The sequence below is a fragment of the Hirundo rustica genome, chromosome Z (genome assembly GCF_015227805.2).
Source record: "Hirundo rustica isolate bHirRus1 chromosome Z, bHirRus1.pri.v3, whole genome shotgun sequence".
NCBI lineage: Eukaryota > Metazoa > Chordata > Aves > Passeriformes > Hirundinidae > Hirundo > Hirundo rustica.
The window spans coordinates 64,600,913-64,628,672 of record NC_053488.1 but is presented as its reverse complement, the minus strand read 5'-3'; the positions used below and the strand labels follow the sequence as shown (position 1 = coordinate 64,628,672).

Genomic DNA, 27,760 nt, shown 5'->3' with positions numbered 1-27,760 from the left:
TTAATGCCAAGGAAAAGTCAGTGACTTAGTACAGTGAGTCTGGTCCTACCACTGCTATCGTTCCCCTGGCCAGTTTTGGGGTCAGTTTTATGGTCATTCACCCTGTGCAACTCCTCTAACCATCAAAGCTTTCAGTTATGAAATCTCAAATTTATTGAAATCTGCCCACCCCAAATCCGTTATTTTAAATTTATTTTTCCATTTGTAAATCACAGACTTCGTAATTTTACAGTCATCCTAGTCCCTAATCTTTATATTTTCTGGGTCTCACCACAGACTAACCACTCTGCAGAAATTCCTTATTTTGAACAGTTAGCAGGAAGAGGTATTTATGGTCCAAATATTTGCTTCCCTGTGCATGGTGAGGTTAACATGATTAATACTCTTTTTAAATTAAGCATAGTTTTTTAATGACTTTCTCTTCTTGTAAGTGTTTCTTCTGAACTTGTCAGGGGATGCTACTAGTTAAATGTATCTGAGAGTGGTTATTGATTCTTAAATTTTTTCCAGTATCATTAGGATAACCTAGATGCTTTTGGTTAGGAGAAAATTAATATGCAAAAGCTATTCTTGCCTCAGTCAAATCACAGCTTCTTTTTAGATAAGCAAACAGCAAAGCTACAAGAATGCTAATCAATGTGGAACACAATGAACAAAGATTTTCCCTCTCTTCTGCAAGTCTACCCTCCCACTTAATTAAAAAATAGCATTCCTAGGGTGATAATGAGGAAAATGAGGGAAGCAGGGAGCAGAAGCAGTGAGAAACAGAGGAGAACCTGTGCTGAAACAGAAGCTATAATTTTTACATTTCCTTATTCCTTCTGGAATTAAATAATCACACCATCGTGCTGTGACCTATTTTTTCTGGATCAACAGGACTGACCTGTGTTGTCCAACCCTCTCCAGTCATGGTCACACAGGCCGAGTAATGCTTGACCATCAAGGCCCCTGCTCAGTGAGCATGGACGGTACAGCTAACAGAGGCCCATTATACCACGGAGTAAAACTCCTGTGTGCGGGTTTGCAAGTCTTCCCATTCACAATCCTTGAGACGAAAGGAGGCAAAGAAATGAGGGCTAAAGCCTGGAAAAGTTTCTGGTACTCCCTAGCTTCCTCTGTGCTGGAGTGGCAAGAGCATTCCTGTCTGCTGCCCTAGAGAGAAGCAGGTAGTGAGGAACACACCACTGATGAGTGCAGAGGAAAAGGAGGGTTTCATCATGGAGCCATTTCATGTTGCTGTTCAGAGTTAAAAGGGAATTATAAGACAAAAGAGGAGAGTGGGAAGTCAAATGTTGCCTACAGACCCGGCTGCCTGCATTGCTGAGATGTGACAGGAGAGGAATCTGCAGAAAATTGTTGTTTCCCAGAAACCCTTTGCCATGATGAAGAAGTTACCAAACTTTTAAAAATAAAACATTAAATAAAACTAGAGGCTAGGCAGGAGAGGAAAATATGGATATAAATAGCATTTAAGAGAGAGAAAGCTGTGGGAGCTGTTAAACTCTAGCAACTTTAATAGCCATGACATCTTTAAATCCTTACAAATCATCCTACCAACAAAGTCCACCTAACTGCAGCAGAAAAGGAATGGCTCTCTGTTGGTTCTCCTTCCTTTCATTTGTCTTAGTGGATGGGGGAGAGGAGGCACAATTAATATTTTATCACCAAATGAATAACTGCTGCATGGTTCTTACGCTAATATTTCTTACAAAAAATATACACTGTTTGAAAAGAGGAGTTCAGCTAACCACTAGAGAGGAGCTACTTTATTTAAAAAAAAAAAAAAAAAAAGAGATTTTAGCAGAACAACCGTGAGAGCTACTGGGGTAGTTCTGGTGATTTTGAAGGTGGTGCTTTATCACTTCACCTTGATTCTCCTTGGGAAGCTATCTTCTCTGCCTCCCAAAGCTTCCCAGTTCTTTATTAACATTTTCTTCATGCAAAAACTGGATTCTTATTCTCCAGGAAAAGCTGTAGAAAATGGATTTTTCAAACTCTTCATTATGCAAACCCTCTCAGAATACTCTCACAAACACATGATTCAGCATCCCTGGGGCAAACAGACACACTAACACATTTTGTACAGTCTGGGCTATTTCCCAGATAGCATTCCTCCCATGGTAGATGCAAAACACTACTATTTGTTTTGAAGATACTTCCCTATGAAGGAAAGAAAATCCTTCAAAGAATTACATAAGATTGGAACATTTTCAAAATACCTGTGGTTCAGATGAAAAAAAAAAATTCTTCATAAATATTCATCACTCCAATTGTTCTCACTACATAGAGCAGCATGAACTTTTCACCAGTAAAATTGTAAAACAAGAAAATTAGGTAAAATCAAGATTTTTCATGTCCTGTTTTAGTGTGTAGTTACTATTCAGAAGAGCTTTCATTAAACAAAAACAAACAAACAAAAAAAACCCAAAAAAACAAAAAAACACACCCAAACCAAAAAACAAACAAACAAAAAAACCCCCACAAAACCCCAGATTAATCCAACACATATTTGTATTATGGTTAACTTGTCTCAAATATCTAGGGGTAAAATCAGTGTATTACAGGCTACTACAGCTTCTGAGAATCTCTCTATATAATTTTTGTGGCAATAAAACAAGTCACATATATTTTTTGAAAATGAAAAATTTCAGATATCTGTAGTATATGGCGCTTCCATAATGGTTGTTTTTTGAACAAAGGTTATTCATATTTAGAGAAAGGAATTTGAAAGCCCACTTACAACCCATTTTCAGCTTTGTTCACACACAGTACTTTCAGATATCTATATATCTAACAAAGCAAGAAGCAGCACAGTCGGAGATTACTACCCCTTCCCGAACCAAATACAAGCTTTCATTAAAAAAAAAACCAAAAAAACCCAAACAAAACACACACACACACACACACACACAACAAACCACAAAAAGCCACAAACAAACAAACAAACAAAAAACAACCCCCAAAACCCAGTATTTCTTTCCCTCATTGCACTTTTCTGCTCCTTTTCTGCTCTGCAGCAGGTAAAGCAAAGACTAATGAGGAAGGATTCACCTTTCAGAAATTCTGGGTCATTGCATCAGGTTTTCAAATGTCTTCTCATTTGGGAGATGAGGTGGCTCAGCGGGGGCCGCTAAGATGGAAAAATATCAATGTATTACTCATTCAAGATGCCAGTGTGATGCAGTCTGTACTGATGCAGTAAAGTGGTAAGACAAGACACCTAATGAAGCTGGGAAATGATTAAATACCAGCACTCTTAACAAGAAAAAAGACATTTTCAGGATAGGAAATTTTTCAGTTTTGCCCTACAGACATTTCATATGACAAAATAAGCACTGGAAGTAAGGAAAGAATATCAGACACTCTACTTTGCTTGAGTCATCATGTTTCACAGCTGTTGTGGATCTGGTAATCATCCAGAAGAAAACCTGTGTTATCTTGTTTGCAATTGAGGCATGTCAAGAACCACTCCACTGGGACAAGCAAATTTGTGAGTTAATTGTGCAAATCCAACAGCACTCCAGTGCCACATAAAGCCAACCTGGTGCCCAGGGGAGACTAGTGGTTTTTGGTGGAGGGCCTGACAAAGCACAGTTCCACCAAGGAGCCACCCGTAAGAGTCACACTGATCATGAAATGTTGTCATTTGTCACATGCCTCATTTAAGCAGGAGTTTTCACTTCCCAAGAACCACAGTGCATTCTCGTCGCCTCCATTTGCACTCAAGAGAGAGAAACTGTGGATGTTCTATTCTCCATTCTTCTTTGAAATGCCTGAAGAGTAGAATGAGTGCCTATGAGATGCAGTGCAATAGCAGCCTTGCAAAATGTAATGTGCAGCAACTTATACTGCAGGCATGAAATCCATTTGATCCTGGGATCCACAGTAGCCTTGGATGCTGTAAGCCAGGACATCAGGATGTGACTCTCCTGTGTTCTGCTAACTGCTTGCAGGTATAAAAGCATTTTTAGCTATCATATTCCTATTCTGTAGAGAGGAAAGTGTTGAGGCACGGATGAAGAGTTTACATGGTGGACATTGGTCTGATTTGGTCATATTTTCTGTTCATGCACTGTAAATTTTAAATAAAAGCCTTTAATGAATCGCTGTAATACAGTATCTTTCCGCTACACCTAAGATTTTGTATTGTCTTAGGAGGTATCATTTTGATGATACCAATCCCTGATAATTGAAAGTCTCTGGGTAGAAACAGTGTTTTTACAAAAAGTTTAGGAAAAAAAAAAAATAGCTGGTAAGGAGAAAATAAGTTATTGAAACTTGTTTGTGCGGAGTAAGCTTCAATTACTGGAACCTGTTTTCAATTCATTCTTCTAAGGAATCTATATTTTTTCAGCAACTGCTGTCCAGACCAAGCTGGCCTCTTTACCTGACCTTTGATGCTACACATGCATGAATGAACCTCCCTGACAGCCCTAACAGGGCGAGGAAAATAGGATGATTTTTTTCTGTGACATAGCTTCAATATGATTAATGATTTGCATTTGTAAAGCTGTTTTTATGTAGCGAAAAGCAGAGAATGACACAGAGGTTTTTAATGTAGGGTGGTTGATCCTGAAATTACTTGTTTAAAAGATGATAAAAGGAGAGCTGACCACTGCTGCCTGCCTGGAAGACTACAAAACATTGCCCATAGCCTTAAAACTGGGCTTTCAAGGACCATATGTGTGACATAACCATATGACATAACCATATGCGTGATAAGTTATATCTGATGTGCTGGTTACTTCCAGCCTTTGGCAGGCAGAAAATTTTAGATTGTGCCTAAGTGAAAGTAATTTTATTTCACAAGAAGAAAATAGAGCTGAGGATCATCATGGTGACACCATTCTTGGCATGGTGACACCCTGCAGTTCTCCACAGCTCTCCCAAGAAGGTGATAGCAACATGGTAAGGGCTCAGAGGCATGAGGTATTTCCCTTGCATGTTTTGGGTCATAAACAGGGTACACATGTAAATTCTGTGGTATCTTCACTGTTTTCTTCTTGCTGCAATTTTTCCTAAAGTCAGAATGATGTTATTTTGCCTTTTATTTATTTTCTCAGCTGAAAACTAGACTGCCAGTTTAGCAAATATGGACTACTCCCCTGCATCAGAAATTATGTCTTATTGCTGGGTATAACCTCTGACAGGGAGGTGGGCTGTCCTTGCAGGACCAAATCAATGGCTAGCCCTGTGCAACCCCTCTGGAATGATGTTTGGAGGGTGAATAGACTACTCTGGTTTTCCCATCTGGATGCTGCAAGCAAGAGAATTCTTACATGCCCTGTTCTACTGGTGACACATTTTTGCTCTGTAGCAGCTGATGCCAGGAATGCACGTCTAAATTTAGGAACCTTCTGCCTTTCTGGGCTTATTCCAGGTGTGCTAAGTCACAAAGCTCAGAGGTCATCTGACAAGTCAGAAAACCCTTAGCCTTTTGTCATAGTCTGGCAGCTTTTGGAACTAAGAGCTTTGTCTTCAACTGAAAGTCTCAACAAACCCTACCTGGGTTACCTAAGATTGCTCCTTTATCTAACGGACCTACAGAAAAAGATCTTATTGCAAACCAGACTGCCCATCCAGGTCCTGATTGCAATGTGGATTCTTGGGAGGATCACTTGTGTGAAATTCACTGTCCTGATTAATGAGTACCCTTACCTATAAAGAGCAGAAATGAGGCAAAGGATGGACTCATACCAGGGAACAGTACTTACAGTTTTCTAAGTATATTTTAAAAAATGAACAAGACTAAAACGGAATGAAAAACTTCTAATATAAGCCTTGGGCTCCAAGATTTAATTATAAGTTATTTCTCTGGTCTCTTATTTGACATGAGTGTTACATACCTCCCTACCATATGCTTACATATTATCACTAATTCATGTTTACTGGGAATATCTGTCTATTTGCACTTTGTGCAGTTAGGGTTCTGTAGGCAAGTTCATGTTTCCCAAATGGGTTTCCTACAAACAAAAGTTCTTTAAATAACCCAGTAATGACACCACCCTTTAGGACACTTTCCCTGAGCCACAATCAAAGATGTCAGGGTCTGAGCTGCAATTGCTTTCTCTCTCTGGTACCTGTTTGCAGACGACAAACGCTTCTTCTGGTGTTACATATCTAAGTTACAATTTGAGTCCGCCAGTTGATTGTAGACTTAATATATCTACATGACAGATCACTTAAGTTTGGAAAACCTAGGCTCTAGTCCTCTCTTCTGGTCCCCACTTCCTTTCTAGCCATTGCTTGCCTTGATGACATGCATATAAAGTCTTTGCAGCAAAGAGTATATACTACTGTGCACAACACTGGGTGGGGTGATGCAACCCCCCTGGGGATCCAGTAGGAATCCTGAATTCCTGACTCACTGCACATAGAGAGCGACAGCAGGAGAAAAGGAAGAAATAAAACAAGCCCAGTGGTTAACGGGCAAAGATAGGAAAACCATCATCACATTAAAGAGATTCATCAATTGTTTGGGAACTGGATTTTGACAGCTGAATTAAAAAATAAACTCCTTTAGGAGTTATCAACAAAAGCTATTTAATTTATGCAGGTGTGTCACACCAAGGGTCTAAATTAACTCAATCCATGTCTTCAGAAGCACTGTATCACAGCTGCCTCTGCAAAATAAGAGAAAAACATGAAGAAATCTGAAGAGCAAAAATTCACTTGGTATTCCAAAGGGCACCAATGAAGTTCTCTTCATACAATGAGAAACATTTCCTGTACCAAAGAGCTCAGGTCACATCATACTAAATGTGTGAGAAAGATAATTGCACAAATGAACACTGAAGTACAAGATGTGGAAGAACTGCTGAAATACCTTGCAAATAATGCAAGAAGTCTTGGTAGAGGTAAGAGTTTAACCCGGGGGTAATTCTGTTCTTCATCCTCCCATGGTGGATTTCTTTCCTTGAGGCAATTTCCAGAGAGACACTCTGCACCACTTGCATTGTCTAGATGAACGCAGGATGCAAAGACTTGGTTCCTGTGACTCTCGCCACTAGCACTGAATGCAAACTTTCCCATTGATAGCTGGTTTTGTCTACAGGGTAGGTTATTATTAAAAACATTTTATTTCAATATGTATTCTAGAAGAGAGACAAGTACATGGCTACAATACCCTCTGCCTATAGAGCTCACTTCATTTAAGTGTCCATACTTTTTGCTGGTAAAAACATCGATCCACAGAGGGAAGCTTTGCTTGTGTAGCTGCTTTAGCAAAAATGTTCTACTATAGAACTGGCATAATTTAACAAACTTTCACAAGGAGGACTAAATGCATTTTCCTGGGAATGGGACAGCACGAACATGGTTTTGCTCTGCCAGGCCTTCCCGACCATTTACAATATAAAAAATGTTTTTACAGCTTTTTGAAGTTTCACCAGTGATCCAGATATTCAGATCAGCTTCATCTATGTCAGATAGTATTTTCCTTGGCAGGGACTTTGTTTTTGAATTTACTTGCCTTCTTAGGACTCTGGTACTGTATTCAGGTTTGTCCTGAGGTAGACTGACAGCTACAGAGAAGGAAGAACAGATCCCCGTTCAAGCCCCAGAAGACCCAACTTACTGGCACCTAGAGCACATCAGACCCTGGTTCACAGGTTCTTTTACATGGGTAGTACCCAGGTGAACCAATTTCAGTATATACCTCTCTTTCACTGTCTCATAGCTATGACTCCTTGTGCGTATCAGGTAGTCTTCACCGGCTGAAGGACCTCTAAAAAGAAGCATGGACATTGTTCAAGTCTGACTCCAATGCCTGATAAACTGGAATTTATCTTTCATTCCAAATATTCTTTCTAAGACATTAAATGATGTTCTAAAGACATAATCCAATATTCCAGTTGCTCGACCTTATTGACCAAATTTTGTAACACACAACATGCTTTGTTCAGGAGTCCTTACTGCAGATCTGAGTATTGACTAGATGGAAACCCCTACTAAAGCTCTGCTTTATCTGACCTTGAACTAGTTTCTTATGTTGTTGGTGTTGAAAAATTTTTGAGTTTTCCTTCTTTCCTCCCTCTCTCCCCCTCCTCTGTTGCTTAGAAGTACTCTTGACATCTTTGTTAAGTCTTTTTTCCCCTGTGGCTACACTAGGTCACAGCAGATGCCACGCAAGTCTGACTTTGAAATGGTTTTAATCCATGTGCATTTGTTGTATAAAGTCTCTCACTGCCTCCACTTACTAGTACCTATCTCTTCCCCATAGGTTTTGCTGCCCCAGTGCACGTCATATCAAGTCAGTTCTCTGTTTTGAGTTCTTATAGCAATCTGGTGCTGGGGTCTGATGGCTCAGTATCTTACACTATAGAGCCATATACCATTTCAGCCTACATTTGTACATGCCAATGAGCTTGTTTTACCTTTATAACATGCTGGTCCAAGTGCACCATTATTACTTTTACCACATCAGTCATGCGTTATATTCTTGGTCTACAGGTTTTTTTCTAATTGCACTGACCTTCTCTGTTACAGCTGGTTTGCATTTTTAAAGTGAAACCATGATATATGTGCAAGCAGATTACTCTCTGTTCCTGAACACGCCTCCTTAGGACTTTTTTTCTTCAACAGCAAATTCTCAATGAAATTCATTATATATGTCCCTTCCTTATTAATCAGGATACCTTACTGCACATCCAGTCTCTTTTTGGCTTCAGTGGACCGTAAATGGGGAATTGCTTTACTTTTTGCCTTAGGATTCATATACTGCAAGAGTGAAAATACTCTGCAGGGATGGTGACATGCTTTTCAGACTCTGGATTTTTTAAAGTCGAGGCTCAGACTGCCAATGGCCATTGAATGGCTCCAGACACTGCACCTTGCCCCACCTGCACTTGCTCAGCGTTAGCCCAGCTTTGCAGAAGCCGTGTCAGTGCTGGAGATCAGCAAGAGTGACAGGGCAGCGCAAGTGGTGCGCCAGACACATAAGTAATAGTTATTGGTGAATATTTGTATCATGATAGTGCCCAGAGGCCCAGTAGAGGGTGCCTGTGCAGCAAGAAACATCGAGGCCTAAATTCCACGCATTGCCCTTGAGGCATGTAACTGAGCTGCCTGAAGTCAAGAGAGGGAGGGGTTTACACAGGCCAGAGGGGTGATGCTATTCTCTCACTTACTGCATGGTGGGGCCAGTTGAGATGATGATTCAATGTAGGTGACTTATTTAAGCTCCTGGAGCTCAAGAGGATAAACCTGGCCTTTTGGGAGAAGGGAATATTGAGGGCCAGAACTGCAGCTGTGTCTTCCCTCGCTCCGTGACCACATGTGTGTGAGCATGTGTGCATGTACACTGCATGCCCTGACCTCAGAATTTTATCAACACACACACACAAACAGACCTGTACACTGCATGTTCTGGCCTATTTATATCCAGCACATGAAGAGTGATTTGGTACAGAACAGCAAGTCCTCTGATTTAATTTGAAGAGAGACTAACGGTCCCGTAAATAAATAAACAAATTCATGCTGTTGCCCATCTCTCTGCCTTACCTTTCTAAATACACTCCTGGTTTGTCATGCCTTTCAAGTTTGTGCACATGTAGGTTACCTTCACACAGACTTGTCTTCCTGTTATAGAATTTCCAGAATTTCATTTTCTCCCATCTACCAAGTGCTATGTGAACCAACTGTATGTAAGGAGGCGTTTCACCTGTACTACCCTGTGTTAGGGCTGGCATACAAGGAAAGCAAACCAACAAGCCAACCCTAACAAAAGTAAGCATAACAAGGAAAAGAATGGACTCTAGTCAGATTTCTTTTAATCCAGGCAACTATCCCATTTGGATAATGATCAATATTTAATTCGGACGTAACGAAGTTCAACAGTTTCCCACTCCTCATGTTATAGTACAGCTTACTGCATCAGGAAACCCTGTCAGTTCTACTAGTTCTTCTAAAAAGAGGTGTGAGGATCTTTGCATCTGTGGTGATTCAATACATAAGACAATGCATGTGTAAAGAAGAGATTTCCCTCTCTGGCTAACACCATCACATTAGGAGATGTGCACTTTTTAACTTAGAAGGATTAAAGCCAAGGAGGCTCAGGACTTTTTCATTTGATAATATTTCACTATGTCTCATCTAGTAAGGCAACAGAAACCAGATTTGCACACAATGTCCATTCCATTGAAAGGTTGCAGTTATTGAAATTGCATCTTTTCTTGCTGAACCAGACCTAGAGGTATTGCCCCTTTCACAGGAGAGTGAAGCATGTGAGCTAGTGTTAACTCATACAGAAACTGTTGGCACTTTACAAGTTTTATAAAAGATGTATCCTTGTGTGGTGGTTTTAAGCCCAGCTGGAGACAAAACACCATCAGAAGAAATTAACTCTACCCTAGCTGAATACAGGAGACCTTGACAACCTGCTTCCATTTTCAAGGAACATGTCTCTAAATCTATAGCACACTGACATAGGTGAAAGTATCAGAAGCACCAGAGATGGAAAATCCTTTGCTATGTACAGGCAAAGTTTGGAGATTTCTTTTATATCTGGTTGTCAAATTAGGCAAATGGGTGTCTATCAAGGCCCATATATGGTACATATATATAAGGAGAGCAGACAAAGATGATGTAGAGTGAGTCTGTGCCCCAACTGAAGAGTCTATATTTTTGTCCATTCTGTAAGATGCATAGAAATCATTAAGTTATTACAAGTTAACAATGCCTAGGAAATGTGGGGGATCCAGAGATTGCAACTATTAAACTCAGAACACCAGCATCTAAGCAACTGTTAAGGCACTGGCATGTCATTCTGCTATTTTAAGTATGAGCTGAGTTTCAGAGCTAAAGTAGTAAGTTGTGTTATTATTTTTAGTGTCAGCTTGTTTTTTTGGTTTTTTTTTTTTTTTTCTCTTAAGTATTATATCTGAATATGTTATACTATATGAAAAAAACCTTCAAATCCATTGCTACCCAGCAACGCCTAGCTCATTGTTTTTCTTAAACCATCATGCAAATTCTGAGAAACTCTCTAAACACACTGTAGAGCAGGTTCCTTTGAAAACTTGTAACTTCCTAGTTTTTAGGCTTTTTCCTGGTTTTGTTTTGGTCTCTGTTTTCCTAAGAAATGTATCACATATGAAAATAAACCCCATCAAGAGCTCAGTGGGAGGTGAAGGTTGTGCTCTTTTGGAAAACACAGATCCGGGGGATAGCTGAAATTGGAATCTGCAGACCTACAGCATATGAGAACCGGTGTTGATCAGTCTTAGTGGAGAACTAGACAGAAGGCTTGGGGATGAACAGCTACTCCTGTGCAGAAAGCTTGATATTCCCTCATAAGGTGAGCAGAATTTGAAGGCACTGCACAGCCATGAAGAGATATTCTTGCAAGTTCACTCTTACAGAGCTCAACCAACAGAACTGGTCAGACGGGAAGCATATGGAGGTACACTGAAGCTGCATCTGGCATTCTAGGTAAAAGCCAAAAATGCTGAATAAACAATGCTCCTGATAATTTTCTCCACCTGCCATCAATGTGAAGTCACAAAACAAGACATACTATTCTCTGTATTAGCACAACTTTAGGAACGACTCCCTGGAGGTTAATTCTGAAGGGCAATGGCTGACACATGGCTAAGGAGACGTTTATGGCATTTCTGGTCCCAGCTTACACCATCTGCTACAGGGGAGGTCTGAGCAGCTGGTTTTGACATCAGACGATCCTTCTCTTGAAGGAGTGCAGTTACATCTGTCTTAAGTTCTCTCTCCCTCTCTCTCTGTCATGCAAAGACTACAAGAGACAGTGCAAGATAGACTAAATTATATTCAGAGTTCCCAGTCTGAAACATACTAGGTTTTTGTCATGGAAAGAAGATGCAGGAAACAAACATTGGCATCAGAACAAAAAGAAACAATAGATGCCAGAAGGAGAGAAAATACTAAAGGTGCAGCAGCTGCAACAACCTCAGCTGAATCATGAGTCTGTACTTGCTGGACTTTTCAATGAGAAAAGATTTTAGTGTAGACCCCATCTAGCATCACAGACCTGTGAGACACTCATAGTATATTAATAAGATGTATTAAGGATATTTTATTTTCTGCATATCAAATCAGCTTGGGGAGGGTTTTCTTCTCATAGCTTAGCCCAGCCTCTCTGACAAAAGTCAAATCTAAGCATTTACCTGTAAGATTCAATTGCAGCAATGGGAGAAGATTACATTTCTGCCAAATTTGAAGAAATTCTACAATATTTTGCACCTGCTTCCACTTAGATTTGGACTTATACTGGTAAGCAGACAGAGATCGAGCACAGTAGAACAACGGAGTGCCCAACCAAGGCACCTTTTGCTTGGGAGATGTGGTAAGCTTATATTCAGCTTACATTTATCATCTGTTTTGCATCATGTAAGCTTACAGTCAGTATCTATTTTGGTCTCCCAGGCTAAGTGATTTTCTTGGAAGCTGTGCTTCTCCTGCACTCCCCTTCATTAGGCATCTTTCAGTTCAGCATTCTGAGATGGTAGTTGCTGGGAGGGAGGGGTTTTTGCATGCATTTACTACCTGCCCACATCAGCAAGATAGCAACAACCATCAAGGATGTTCTTGCCCCCAGGAAAGAGCTCATGCCCTCTGGGCCAAAGCACAGACCCTCCCATCATTAACACTGCAGCTTTTCCTCCATGCTGGACCACCATGGAAAAGTTTTCTCCTAGAGATCACATAGCAGTGTCTTATTACCAGCATGCAGAAAGGTAAAGCATTTCACAACCACAAAAAGCTTGTGCAAACATTAGGAGCTTGGATGTGCTGACAGCTGAGTAGTCCTGAGAAAAGAACTAGGGATCTGCTTACTCCTTGGCCTTTGTCTTGCACTGCTTCACCCACAAGAGCTGTCGCAGTGCCAAAGTGCCACAAGTGGGTCTTGCATGTACATTTTGGGGATCCAGAATCCACCAGTTTAAGATGTCTGCCTGGCCCATGTGTCCAAAGGGGCTAAAATAATAATTTGTTACTCCTTAGACTTGTTGGGCACCTCCTCATCCAAGGTGAAGAAATGCACAGTTGATTGCTGGAGGGATATGCCACTTTGAAGAACATTTATTTCACTAGTACTATTTACTCCGGGAACCACAAGTCTGGTCCTGGTACTTCATGCAAGTGTTCATCATCAAGTAAGGAGATACAGACTATTTCTTGTTTCCATGCTACCCAAAAGCTTCAGAGCAAAACCCCCATATATTATAATTTAATCTAAAATAAAATAATTAGGGGAGCATTTGAAATGCTGTGAAGGAATAGCAGGATTTGGGTGGGCTGCCCTGTTCTATGAATACTACCTGTAATATATCCAGATGTCAAATGTCAATTTTCCATTCACTGCTGCAAAACACCCAGACCATCACGCAGTAAAAAAAACAAACCATGGGAGACATGCAACAAATTGCAGCATTTGTTTAATCTACAGCACATTATCACAAATATGTCTGTGAAATTGACTGGGAATCCCTATCAATGCTATTCCAAATAATATGTTCCATGTCTGTGATTTGGAGAATAAGTTTAAAGACAGAAAAATGCTTTTCATTAATTTTTCACCCCTTTACCATAATTTACTGCAAATCTATGGTAGCTGCAACAAACAGGAGATCACTTTTTGTACTTTGTAACAATGGGAAAGAAACTCAGAAATTTCTGCTTTCCTTTACCACTGATCCAGGATCTTTATAGGAACAAAAAAACCCTAAGTAACTTAAAAGTTTATGTCTATGAGCAGTTTGTGTCAAGAGATATCCATGTTTGGCTTCATTCTGACATTCATACCATGCTGCCGCTAGTCTTTCAGCCAGGTTTCAAACATTTAACATTATTCCACTACTAACAGACATCCAGTCCACTAAAGACTCAATGAATGTTGAATAAGGGGTTCAGTCTCCTTATTAAGTCCATTGGACCAACCACTTCTTTAAATGAAATGCAAGAGACAAAGGATTTTTACATGGGGCATCTTATTCTGAAGACTGAAGCAGGAATGCAGGAAATCCAAGATTAAAATTAGTCCGTTCTTTTGACTCCTTGATTTTCACTTTGCATTCTTGGTTACAAGGGTTCTAAACATATTAAACGAATCCAAACTGTCAAATCACTATTCTGCCTGTAATCCAGTTATTCCATTCATATGCCTGCACCTTGTCCTCATCTTGCACTCTCTGTTCTTTAATTTATATGTACATCATGCGCTTCTATGCCCTCCTGATGTTAAGTAACAGCATTATAATAGTTTTAATTATTTGCAGTGCATTATTTATTATGCTTTATTCTGTTGGAGTCCAGGGCATTCCTTTGGCTGCCCTGGAGGGTCAGAGACCTGGACAGGGGGGTCTGGGACCCTGGCCCAGAGCCCAGAGGGACATTGGCTTTGATCCCAGTCCATGGGAAAGGCTTCCTGCACTATGGGATGGATTGCAGGCCACAAGAGTGTGAAAGATAGTAGTTTAGCTTATCACAGGGTGAAAAACAGTGGGTTTGGGTTTTTAGTATGGAAGTGGATGGGAGCAAGATGGAGGATTTGGGGCGTTGTCTCCTGCTTCTTCTTTCTTCTTCCCTCACTCCATTTTCTGCAGTGACAGTGACACAAAGTAGTTTAAGGAGATTGGATCAAAGTAGAGATGACCTGTTTAGTATAAGTGATAGGTATTGGCAAATAATGATAAATAAAGAACACATAACACTTAGTATAAAAGATAGTGACAGCCCAGTGCGAGGAGGAGTTGCCAGATGCCCGAGCAGCTGCACAGATCTTAGTTGGGCACTGAGAAAATTGTAAGATAAGGAACAATAAACAGAGCATGCAGTCTTGAAAAATCAGAACCTGAAGACTCCGTCTCTTTCCTGCATCCGGCTCAGAGCTTTGCAGAAGGTAAAAAGACTCTAAAACCACCTGAATCTCGGAAGAGAAACCGAGATTATTCCTCTTTTTCTGATTCTAATATTTTTTCCATTGCTTGACATGAAGAGCACAAAAATGCTGAGTAATATAGGCATTCTTCTTTAAGATGCTTTTGCAGACAAGGAAGTTCATTAAATCATTACACTTACTATATCTAAGTTGTCAGATGCACATATCCTTGCAAGCTACAAACTGAAGTACAGGACTTCCTGTATCATGATAAAAAACCAGAAGTCTCATAAATAAGAAGCAGTCTGCAGTCTTACGCATTTTTACTGCCTCAATTGAAATTAAACACTTCCCACACAAAGGAGAACTGGTTACACTAGCTTGAGAATAAACATTAGACGTATGTTTACATCTTGCAAAATGTATGATTTTAGTAAGAAAGTCACTTAAAACTGGACTAGAGTGAGCAAAACTCAGCCAAAGAATTTGTGTGATGTCAAAGGCCTTAAAGACCATCTACAAACCCAGTGCTAGCTTTACTGTTTCTCCAAACTGTATTGGTCTTTTCTGGACAGCACACATGCTCATGAGCCTACCAGCTACATGAGTCCACCTACATGAGGCCACATCCTCTCTTAGGAATGCTAGTCTGGCCTCAAATACTCTCAGTTTTCTGTTCTAAGTGCCACAGTTCACTGAGTTTGTCAGACCTACTGGTTACATCTGGCCTGTAAATAACAATGGATACTTCTCCTGGACCACAGCTGTTCATGTAGTAAAAGCAGAGGTGTGAGAAAGGAACCTTTCTGAGTGCTTCAGTGTGTGTACAAGAAATAGTGTTCTCTGTCATGATAATGGGATGCTCTGCTGCGAGAGGAAAGGGATGACTTCCCATTCCCTTTTCTTAAAGCAGGGTCATGGGTACTGGCTGTCAGTAGGGCTGGACATTGCTCCTCACAAATAAGCTTCACTGATCTGAAATGCAAATGATATATTTTTAATAATATATTATGTATTTTTATATATATTTTCCAGTATATGTTTCCCAAGATTTTTCACAGATATATTGATCCTGCAGCTGCTCTGGGCTTGCACATATGATGCAGTGTGACACTAATGAATATGCAAGATCTATGGCACTCTTCTTTTGCATTCCTGTGGAATCAGCCTTAGGGCTGGTCTTAAAGTAATTTTCCATCCTCCTTGTGAACCAGCTTAGTCTGTCCTCTGTTATCCTTGTTGACAGAGTTTGGGCTTTTTCATAGAGTTCCCCTGGATAGTGCATAGTGGACTTCCAAAGGGCTATTCATCGCCTGCAAACATGAACAGATGAACAGTCCCCCTGGAATCCTCCCCCTTGATTGTCTCCTCACAATGTGGAGGGAAAATGAAGTACACAGGCAGCAAGAAAAATGCTTTCAGCATGAGTCCATTCTACTTCACTCAGGATAATGCTCTTGACATCGCTCTTCTCCTTCCCCCTTCTACAGCTCCTTTATCTTCTTAGCCTGTTTTGACAGGCTCTGGATATGCCGTGTTGTCACAGATGTAAATTGTAATCAGACTAATGACCTCAACCTCTGCTGTCTAATCTCTACAGTTCAGATGTAATACTTCCTCATTTAAATTAAAATACTTTTTTACTGTCTTTGGAATTCCCTTGGAAAGGCAACAAGGAAGTTAAGTGTGTTAGTGAGGCTGTCACACAAATATCACCTCAACTCAGGAAAAAGCAGCTAACCTGTCATTTGACAGATAAGTGGTCACAGAAGAAGAGAGCTCTGCTGCTTTCAAATATTCAAATATGTGATTTCATAGCTGCACTGAAGGAAGCAAAAAATAAAACCATAGGAGCAAATGTTTTGCACAGTCCTCCATCCTACACTTTGGACTAATTAAACAAAGAGGTTTCACTGCTTTCAGTGGTGCTACCCATAAAGCAGAAATTAGCCACTCTCTGATGTGTTTTGCTGGACGGGGTCAGGGCTCTTAGTGTCTTGCAGCATCCAGCACTAGATGAAATATGTATTACAGGACATATTTCTGAAGCATAATCCATGTATTCTTTCCATATGTAGTATTAATCTATGAAGTAAAATATCAGATATCATATGAAATCTAAAAGAGTTTTCTTGCCTCATGTTACCACAAATGTAAAAGAACAATACACATCCTCAGATCAGTTTCAATTAACATGAATCACAGGACAAAGCCAGGTAGCATGAGGTGACTCTTACATTCATGCTGATCTATACCTTCCACGTAGTAGTCATTTAGGATTGCCCAGGCTTAGGGTAGATCTGCTTGTCTATATGCCCGAAGAAACATTCTCATTGACTTCTCCAAGAAATTTCACAAGAAACTAGCCATAAGGCAAACTGAGTTCACCAGATGTTAATACCTCAACCCTCTACTGGTCCTATTCCCTTTCCTCTATTGTAGCCTCAGCTGATGTATTTGTGGAAGTTGAGTTGCCAAGTTTTACCAGCTTTTCCAGCTCAAAGCTCTCTGAATTTACATAACCTAAACGATAGAAGCAGCTTTGGATTTTGCCTTGTCAGGATTAAAAGTACTTTTCTTATGAGCTTTAGAGCCCTTTGTTTGTAACAAAACAAGGAAAAGCACAAAAAAGAGGACAAATGTCAACTCAGACTACAATGGGACACTGATAAAAGGAAATCACTCTAACACCCAAACCTTGCTTCTGAAAGCAGTAGGTATTTGATCTGCTGGTGGCATCTGCTGTTGCATTTCAAAAAGTCATTTGTACCAGTGAAGTGAGTGCAAAAGAATGCTCTCCCTCTTTGAACTCATTTTGGCTGTAGGAAGTGTAAAGGAATGGAGAATCTTGAGTGCTGTTCAAGTCATACACATGCATCTGAAGGGGGAACTTGGTGCTCATTTTAGTTACCTCATGAAAGAAATTCATAAAAGTCCATTAAACACAAAGACAACACAATGACTCTATCTTGAGCAACATGGACATCTAGGAGACAAATGTTGGGCATATTTGGCTGTATGTGTGACTGCCTTTTACAGTCTCACCTGGGCAGCTGCCATCAGCTGCTTCCAGAGATGGGGACCTGGGCAAGGACAGTCTCCAATTCTCAAGGGAATGACTGTTCTTAGGCAAAGCTAAAGGAAGCTAGCCCTACCTGTGTATGTTTTCTTCCAGCTTTTTCACCTTCAGCTCATCCTCTTCTGACTGCTTCCTTCTGGCCTCTTCCTCTTCTGCAGAGCCAGCAGGAATTCCCTGTAGCAGCCATTTTTCCCGAAGAGCTTTTGACTGCAATGTAAAAAAATCCCATATCTTAGGTACAAAAATCCCATATCTTAGGTACTGAACAAAAACTATCTAAAGATTGAGAAACTCTCTTTGCTTCTGAATATAAGCTTGTCCCCACTGAATTGCTGCTTACTTCTTCAGGCAGTTGATAACCATCAGTCAGCTGTTTATTCAGGTCTTTCACATTTAAGAGCACCAGTTTTACAGCATACAGTTTATTTACCATCAATGTCTTAACATTAAGCTATTTTTAGTTTCTAATAAAGCCAAAAGTTTAATATCAAATTAGCAACTCTTGCAAGAACTGAAATTTTTGAACCAAAGTGTAGATTTCCTGCAAAAAATTAGACATGTGCTGGAATCATGTCTTAGGTTATGTAACAAAAAAAAAAAAGTGTATTCTATTTCATCTGTTGAAAGCTGATTTTTGGGAGATGTTTTTTCATTATCTCTTGTGACTCCAGGGGGGAGGGGGCAGATGCCTCCTGATAACGGCCCAGCCATTAAATCCAGGTGAGGCAGTGTTTCTTATCTCTTTCATCACCCCTCCATCCTCCAGGGGGACATCTTCTGATAATGGGCCATTAGGGCCCACCAATGACATGACACATTCCATCATCCCATGGTGAGATGCTCCACACAGTGAGGAGGAACCAGCTGTTCCTAGCTAGATAAAAACTGGGACTGGAGACCACCAGGTATCCAGTTTTTCCACTGCATGCCCGGAGGAAAACTGGACCCATCCTGCCACCACTGGACTCTCTACAAGATTATCTCTACTCAACAGAACCACATCTGTTATTCCAGGAGGACTTATTTGGATTGCTTCCAGCACCCTGACCACCAGGTTGTCAGGTCGTATCCCTGATTCTGTCAGGGTTTTTTCCAGGATTTTTGTTTGCTACCTTGTTTGTCTTTTTTTGTACTTCTGTATTTGTATTTTCCTTTTTAAAATATTTCTAGTAAAGAACTGTTACTCCTATTCCCATATCTTTGCCTGAAAGCCCCTAATTGCAAAATTATAATAATTTGGAGGGAAGGGGGTTTTTTTCTCCATTCCAAGGGAGGCTCTAACTTTCCCTGTCAGACAACTGTCTTTCAAAACCAAGACAAAGGACTAAAGTCATAAACTTTTTAAAGCATCAAAAACAAAAGAACAGTGTACTCTAAATGTAATGTTTTTCATGGAGTATAAAATTAGTCTCCTATTAAATCAATACTTTATTTTTTTTTTTTTAATTTATACAACAGCTGTGTTTCCATATATTTACAGGCAGATAGACAGACACGCATGTATACATAAACATGAACACTCACATCATCTCTTGGGCATACACAAGTTAGAACAAATGAACGGAGGTCTCCCAGAAATTGTGGAAGGGTTGACAGGACACAGAAATACTGTTGTAAAAAGCACCAATATCCTTCACTAGCAGAATTATTCCTGAGAGTTTTGTTGTGCTTTCGACACTGAAAATGTGGCTGCAACCTCACCTGGTTCTCATTTAATGTAGCTGCAGCTTAATTCAGGCTAGTTCACCAGTGGAGGTGGACTGGTTGAAAGCCATGCTTTACACAGCATACATGCCTATGTATGCCTTATCTGGCCCAAATCTGACAGAGGAATGCAGCAGATAGGACAGGGAAGACCAGGAGCCCAAAACTAAACAGGACTTTGTCCCTTGAAATTGAGCTGGTGGAAAAAAAAGCCAGGGGACCAGCCAAACTTTCCCTAGCATTAATCAGTAAAGGGAAGCAAAGTGATTGGCAATGCTCTTTCAAGGAACCAGTTCCTCTTCTGCAAAGAGGAGTTAATCAGGAAATCACCAGTTAAAGGAAATTGGATTTCGGAGGCAGCCCAAACATGTTGCATTTTCAATGCCATGCTTGTTGATGGAATAAAACCTGACTTGTGCAAACTGTGTATAAAGGAAAACATTTACCACCAACAGCAAGCTTCAACCCTTACCCAAAATAGAAACATTTTTGACATGACAGACCAGGATTTCTTGCTAGTTTTTGAGAGTGTGTGTATATATATAGACATAGTATCTATGCACAAACTATTTTTGTCACTCCATGACCTATTTGATGTCAGGCAATTAGATTTTAGAAAGGCAGCAGACATAAAGCAACACAAAATACACATCTAAATTCTACTTTATAAATTACTCAAGCTTTCACTGGCTTTAATTGTGCTGTGAAGAGAGGATGTCCAGGTGGATTTAAAATCATTTCTATATGAATAAGGACTTCTGCATAACAGAAAATGTCTCCGCTCTTGTTCCATGCAATCACATTCAATAGCTGGACCTGCTAACGCTGGTGACGTACTTTACCTGGCTGAACTCAGCTTTGCTCATAACCTCCAAATTGTTTGTTGCCAAAACAATGCAAGTGGCTATCTTCAGCCTCAGTTTCCACAGTTTGTTACTCCTTGTCCTGGCACTACCATCTATTAGTGCTTCCTGCCACATTTCATATGCTGGTAATGAAATTTTTGTGTTCAACTGAGCTGATTATCAGCCAGAATTTTCATCACCTCATTCTGACTCACCATGCTATATAAATGTCCCCTCAGCAGAGGACTTTCAAGTCATCACATGTAAGGAGAAGCAAAGTGAGACAAAGATGGATGTACAGGTCTTGAGGGGCTAAATATTTAACAACCTGTGCTTTGGCCTTTAAAGTCTCAACAAGTGGGTACCAGTTGGGCTAGATCCAGTAAAAAGCCTAGTGAAGGGTGACTGCTCTCTAGTGAACTGCTGCCTTTTCTTTCCAGTGTGGACCAGCTGCATGGGGAACTATGTTGCTGCATGTATGTTACTCAGCTGTGGTCTTGAATCTGAAATCCTGAATGACACTCAGTTGGAAAATAATCCCGTAAGTTTTTAAATAGCAAACTCTAAAGATGAAGACAGCCTTCTCTGCTCTAAACCTGGTTTAGATATGGCTCCAGCAAAAATAAATAAATAAAGCCTTTGACGAAGTGCTGCACGGACAGCACTGGCATTGGAGACATTAAGCTAACAGTCACTCCTCTCCTACTCCAGGAGGACAGATAAAATTAAGGTTTTTCTCAGTGTGCTCTTACAGAGTCTCCATCCTGATGTTCACTCATGGAGGCACCAGTCCTTTCAGTACAACTGCTGTACACTAAAAGTAAGGTATTTTGTACAACCTTTGTTTTGGTCTTTGTTTATATGAATAATTTAAGCAACACATAGTTTCTTTCTCCCTAAACTTTTTTTTTTTTTTTTTAACCTATTAATAGCATGAATTTGAAACTGAAAAGCATCAATGGGCTTCTTAAAAGACATATTTAGAGACAAGAATGTTATGATCTACTAAAGATCCTCCCTCTTGGGTGAAATGTCAGCATATTTTATCTGAAACAGGAAAACTGGAAGCTTTGATGTTTCTGGCTCTCCTTTTTAAGATGAAAAATAAGGCATTTGTTAAATACTATACTGAGGAATTCAGACAAGAAAACTGAGAAATAGAAACATTTGTAAAAGCATTTCTTAAACTGCAGAGAATCTATTTGTCAAGCTGCTGAGGTTGTGCGTATTCATGCACTCACTGCAGACGCAAAAGGCTAACAGGCAAGCATACACCAGGGGATGTTGGTCACACCTCTTGCTGTGCAGGAGGCATTTTCTCTGTGGCCAGATAACTGGTGTAGGAGTGAAGCAGTAGGCAGGGCAAACAAATAGGGAAGGCCTTGGTACAAATAATGAAACCAAAGGTGGGTAGTGAGGCAGTGGCAGAGTTGTGCTGGGTGCTCAAGCACAGTTCCTGGATATTTGACATTCTAGTGAGGCAGCCCACATCAAAGCAACCCAGACTGATGCAAACAAGAGCCAGATGCAGACTGGAAACAAAAGAGAGTGCACTGCCATCTGTTCTCTACAGCTATGAAATTTGTGTTATGTTTCTTTAAAAATCTTGCGAAATCTTATCTCAGGAAGAATAGAAGGTGTTTCTCAAATGTGCTAAAAGAAGGTTTGCAGGAGGATGGAACCCCAAAATATGTACCTGTGTGAGTTACTCTTGTTCAACAATATTGTGCATTTGCTTAAAACAGCCACAAGCTTGTATCTCAGCATTGCTTCTTCATTGTCTGCTATGAGCTTTAACTCTCCTCTGCATTTTTAAAGCTCCTTTATGCATCACAGTTGTGCTGCATGATTAGATATTGTCTAAATTATAAAGAGCCCTGAGAGTAGCCACATGCACTACTGTAAAAATACAGGTATTTGTGCTGCTCACTGCCATACTGGAACAAGTGAATATTCTGAATACAGTGAATATGCTGTACTTCCAGAAGGAACCCCTTCACTGACAGAGCAACAGCTATGCTATGTGCTGTCTGTATAACTATTCCTTCATTTACTGCAAGAGAACAATTTCTTCAGGGCTAAATTCTTCAGCAGAAATTAGACCATGTCATTAAAAAAGGCTTTCTGTTACTGAAGTGGAAAGAGCACTGGGCTTGAGATCCTCTAAGATGCCACTGCTCTCAGGTGATTTGGTTTGTCTCCACAGATTTGAGAACTGAGAAATAGAAATAACTGTTTGCCAGCTACCTGCCACCCCGTGGATCAGCTACATGAGGGAAAGCCTCCCAGAGCAGTGAAGCAGAGGCCGAACATTCTGTTTGTGGACACTCCCAAGGGTCTGCCTGTGTGGATAAAACTGGGTTTTTAAGGAACACAGGTGGAAGAATGATGGCTGTTAAAAATGCTGTGGGATTTCTCCTTTGTCCTGTCTCTCCAAACCCTGCATTTCTTGCTGTCATATTCTTGTACTGCTCCCCAAGCCATCCACCTGGCTCTAACACAGCTAGTTCAGGCTACCCTGCATGTCTGGGTCTGGCATGCTGGTGCGTAGCGCTGTTGCCAGCGTTAGCAAAAGAGGTCACTGGGACAGGAGGTACTGAGATTCTAGAAAGACTTGTGCCTTTGCCAGCATGCCTTCCTTGCCTTTCAAAATATTGGAAAAAAAAAAATTATTCTCATGGCTGTAGTGTGGGCAGGCGTGCTACTGTTAGATGCCCTTAACCATTTGTGCATAAACATGCAAATGCAGAGAGGAACTATAGACACAAGCTGTTTGACAGGTAAGTCCATCTGGAAATAAGCAGCCTTCCAGAATGTATTCCTGAGTGATGCTGTAGTATTTAATTTTCCATTAGTCAAATGAAACAATCTAACTCTGCTCAGACTGATGCGGAGTTTTCCTATGTGAGTTTTCAGTGTGAGAGAATCTGCTTGCAGAACAAAGGAGAGGTGTGGTCCTCAGCAAACACAAGAGATTCTACTCTGCTCTACTGCAAAATGGATGTGGCCTTGTATGGTAAGACTGTCCCTGGAATGGACTAACAGCCATTTCCAGCTTGCTGGTGTGATCTGGTTTTATATAGTAGCAAAATTATTTGTTGCCTTTGCAGTTATCTACAATACTTGTTTTAGTCCAAGGAGCATATCTGCATGAAAGATGGATATGATGCAAGCATTGCCTAGATTAGGGAACTAAGCCAAACTGAAAAACTTGCAGCTTGATTATAGTCTTGAATTACATTATCATAACTTTCATATGCATGATTCAACCACAAATATCTTAGCTGGTGAAGCTTAGCCAGCTCAAGAGCAAACAGCATGTTTTATAAAGAAGATTAAACATTATCCTGTAGAGTTGCCGGTTTGTTGCTGTTATTCTTTGTTCAGGAAATGAAGAGAACATTTCTTAGAAATATCTTAAGGAAGTTATGTCTTAAAATTTTTCTTTAATGAGATTACATTTAGTCCAAGAGTTGCAAAGGTTGTCTAACAGTCATTTAATATGCATTCATCACACAGAACATTAAAACACATTAACTTTTCCCATCATTTTTAGACTTGTCCACTGTAATTTTAGACCTTTTGTGACTAAGTATTGGAGACTAATGGCATAACCTCTTCCTGAGTTTCCTCTCAGCCACACAGGTATGGATAATTTGCCTGAGTTTTTCCTTTTTGTAAAATCCTTACTGCAGTGGACCACTGAGGCCAGGATCTCCAAGGCAGTCAGCTCACCAAAGGGAACTGTTGCTCTGCCTGTCCCCAAAAAGCGTATCTCCTCTTTCCCTACAGCTCCTGAAATAAACAGAATTTTGCTACAACAGCAGTGAGCCACCAGGTTGTGTGTATAAGGAGGGTACACGGGAGGAGATGAGAAAATAAATAATAAAAGAAGCAAGAAAATAAGGAAATAAAAATAAACAATGGACACCATTATAAGCCCCACCCAGAATAATGGCAGCCAGAAGACTTTGTAGAGATTATCTTTCCCCCTTGTTTGCTTGCTGTAGCAGGTCCATTTGGCTGCTCTTCAGCCCTTCTGAGTATTTACACAGCCACTGCTTTTTCTCAAAGCACACAGCACAGCAGCAGAGCAGACAGGAACATGTAACACAGTGTCACATGACTACAGAAACAAGTGAAGGAAGGCGGAGATAGCTGGCATGATCTGTGCTCACTTTGGGAAGGGCTCAGTGAAGTATCTCAGCTGGGTGCCCCCACGACAAGGTACATCTTCAGTGTGAGCCACGTGCAACTGGAGCTGCAGATGCAAGGAGAAGGCATGTCTGTGGCAGGTGACCTGAGGAATGGGGATGATGATAGCTATAGATGGCTTCTTCATGAGGGTCTCACACTTTGTCTGTTTGAAAACCTCACAGGAACAGAAATTGCAGCTGTACAGACAGAGGTCCAATTAGGAATGAGTTTTGGGGAAAAAAGAAACCATTTGTTTATGTCTTCAGAAAAAGCTTCCCATTAATTAGCAAAATCACCAATGTAAACATTCTGAGTACATTGCTTTTAAATTGTTCAGGTCCCATTTATTTAACTTAGTAAATCAAGTAGATAGCTGTTTCCAGTTAAAGATGAAGAAGACAAACTAAAATCCAAACTCTTTTAGCTTCAAAAAACCCACCACAGCAAAAGACATCATCAAGACTCTACAAAAACAGACACAAAGTTTATATCTCTCTCATTCAGATCCTTCATCTGCTAAGGATCACTAGTGACAGGGATCACAGGTATGGCCTGATACAAGTGTTTCTAACATTCATTAAAGACTTGATGACACTGAGATGAAACACCATGAGCAATAAGATGACAGTGAAGCACAGCTTCTTTTCTACATACTTTTTCTAAATATCTGTTGGCAATATGGCCACAGCACTCAAGAGTGCTTCTTTAAAAACTACAGGGGGCCTCAAGTATCAGTACCTCGTTACCTAAAATACCTTCTCTACATTACAGTCCCATGTTATTTAAAAAGCCTTCCATACCTTTGTTAAGTTGCAATCATATGAACAACCCCACACAGCTCTGGCTCTTTTTTCTTCTGCAGTTTCAGCTCACTGCTTCCTGTTCCTCACACAATCGCCTATCCCTTGTACGATGACTGACTCTTTCTGCCCCTCACACAACCTCCTGGCCCCTTCCTCTTCACAGCACAGCCAGCAGACTCCAAGTGACTGACGACTCCACCAACTGACTCGCTCTTTTATCACCCACAGCTGTGAGGGCAAGGCTGCTCCCACTCTTCAGTAATTAACACAGGTGCAACACATTGGGAGCAAGAGTGCCTTCAGCACTATCACGGTCTGTTCTCCCACAAATAGCCACTCTACCAGAAAGTTCTGCTTGAAGTAACAGGAAGATACCACTTCTAAAGAGTTGGGTTTCATATTGGAGAGTTAGGGTTTATTTTTCTGTGTCTCTCTTTAGGGAGTCTATTTAAAATTTCAGACTTCTTCACTGAAGGATGATAGTGATGGCTCTGTTCAATAGTTTAATATTTCACTTGTGGTAAGGTTAAGCACCATAATGAAAATAAACTATAGATAAGTGTCAGTGGCTGCTGCAGAGGTGAGGGGAAGGATGAGGAGATCGGGCTGCCCTAGCAGGCAGACACCATCAGGGACATAGGTTGTAAAAGGAGATGCTACAATGAGGTCCTACATGGCCCAAGCTGGGAGCAAGTCTCCTGGGAGTGGTCATAGGATTCTGCCCTGGTCGAGAATCCAAATGTATTGGGATGAAGATACGCATATGATAAACCTGCTGCTGTTGGCACATAAATTACTTTTTAAGTTCATGAGAGCGTCTCTGATTCCCAGGGAATTTTTGAATTGGAATAAAAAACTTTTGCAAGCTACCTGAAGTTTCTGGCCTTCTGCTGGACTGAAGACTGAATAAGACCCCCCCTCTTAAAGACAGACACATGAAAAGAGTGGCCACAATTTTACCTACTGGTGCCAGAAATTTAAGTATGCTTTGGTTTTCCCCGCAGGTGCTCACTCCATGTTTACAAAGAAAGTAATGTGTAGCTATGAGAGAAGTAAAAAATAATAAAAAGATAAATATTTTTGGAATAGTTAACAATATGATATTTCAAAAATTGTCAAACCTCTCGCCCCAAAACAAGTAAGTTTGCAAGTTATCATTACTACAGAGCCACAGGGGTTTTTCATTATTACCTCCCAAAATAATAATTTTCTCTCTATATTCTCTCCTTGGCTTCAGTTTATCCCTCCTTCCCACATACACGCATCAGTCAAAAGAGGCAAAAAGAAAAGTTATATTTCAGAGATTCCTTACTTTTCTAGTTTTAAAAGTCCTTACATTCATTATTTTAAAGAGCTGGATTCAAGCGATATAAATTCATTTTTGAACATGTTTCAGGCCATCAGGAGGGGCTGGGGTTGCAGAGAGTTGTGAGCTTTCTTGAGCTACATCAACACAGGTTGGCTAGAACAAAATCTGCTGTAGTGGCCATGAGGTGGTCAAAGGACCTTGTTACTGCTTGAAACCTGACTGGTAACTTAGCTGTGTTTCAAGGAGGCCCTGCCTGTATGGTATATTTATTTACACGATCATCCCAAGATAATTCTGCCCCAATTCAAAGCCCAACTCATACATAATATTTTTAAAGAATAAAGGCACAACTCATAGAGGGATCATACCAGAATAATTACAGCTGTGTTTCAGTGGCATGCAAGCAGGTAAAGGAACATGAGTTAAAGGACTAAGCTCTCATCTCTCTGTGGTATACAATTTGTGTAGCTGGCCTGGATAAATGATTCTATTTTTTAATTCTATTTTCTTATTGCTAAAAGATTTTAACTTGGGATAGTTACTTTGTTTTATGATCCAGAAGAGAGCCTCTTGATTCTCAGTTTAAATCCTGGTGGGAGACAAACTTCTCAGGATAAGGTGGGCATCAGCCCAAAGGTGGTAATATACAGATTGGGACAAAGAGGGGTCCCCTTGCTCTCAAAATGCAAATTTCTCTCTGAATTAGTTCTCCATGTCCCAAACTGCTGATGAGGCTCTCTACAGACAGTTAAAATAGAGTTTATGTTCAGAAGCCTTGTTCTTCATTGGAGACTTAAATTACTCCATTACCTTTTGGGGGGACAACAGCAGGGCAAAAGCAATCCAGGAGGTTCCTGGAATGCATTGATGATAACTTCCTTCTTCAAGTGACAGAGGAGCCAAGGAGAGGAGGAACTATCCTGGATCTTGTGCTCACCAACAAGGAGGGGCTGGTGGGGAATGTGAAGATCA

At 40.5% G+C, this 27,760-nt stretch overlaps 1 protein-coding gene and 1 long non-coding RNA gene across 7 annotated transcripts in view; both read right to left on the bottom strand.

Annotated features, from left to right (window-relative positions):
* Positions 1-27,760, bottom strand: part of PALM2AKAP2 (PALM2 and AKAP2 fusion) — a 275,120-nt gene that overhangs the window by 187,086 nt on the left and 60,274 nt on the right. For 4 of the 6 annotated variants that reach the window (XM_040091332.1, XM_040091333.1, XM_040091334.2 and 1 more), the window contains exon 3: positions 18,007-18,137. In XM_040091332.1, coding sequence (XP_039947266.1) covers positions 18,007-18,137 — 131 coding nt within the window. Of the gene's footprint in view, positions 1-3,051; positions 3,131-18,006; positions 18,140-27,760 lie in introns of those variants that run through there. The other 2 variants (XM_058424238.1, XM_058424239.1) reach the window with 2 other exon arrangements.
* On the bottom strand, positions 23,962-25,667 carry LOC120766005 (uncharacterized). Its single transcript, XR_005704547.2, has 2 exons — positions 25,477-25,667; positions 23,962-24,873 (listed from the first exon to the last, which is right to left on the bottom strand). It is a non-coding gene; the product is annotated as an uncharacterized LOC120766005 (long non-coding RNA).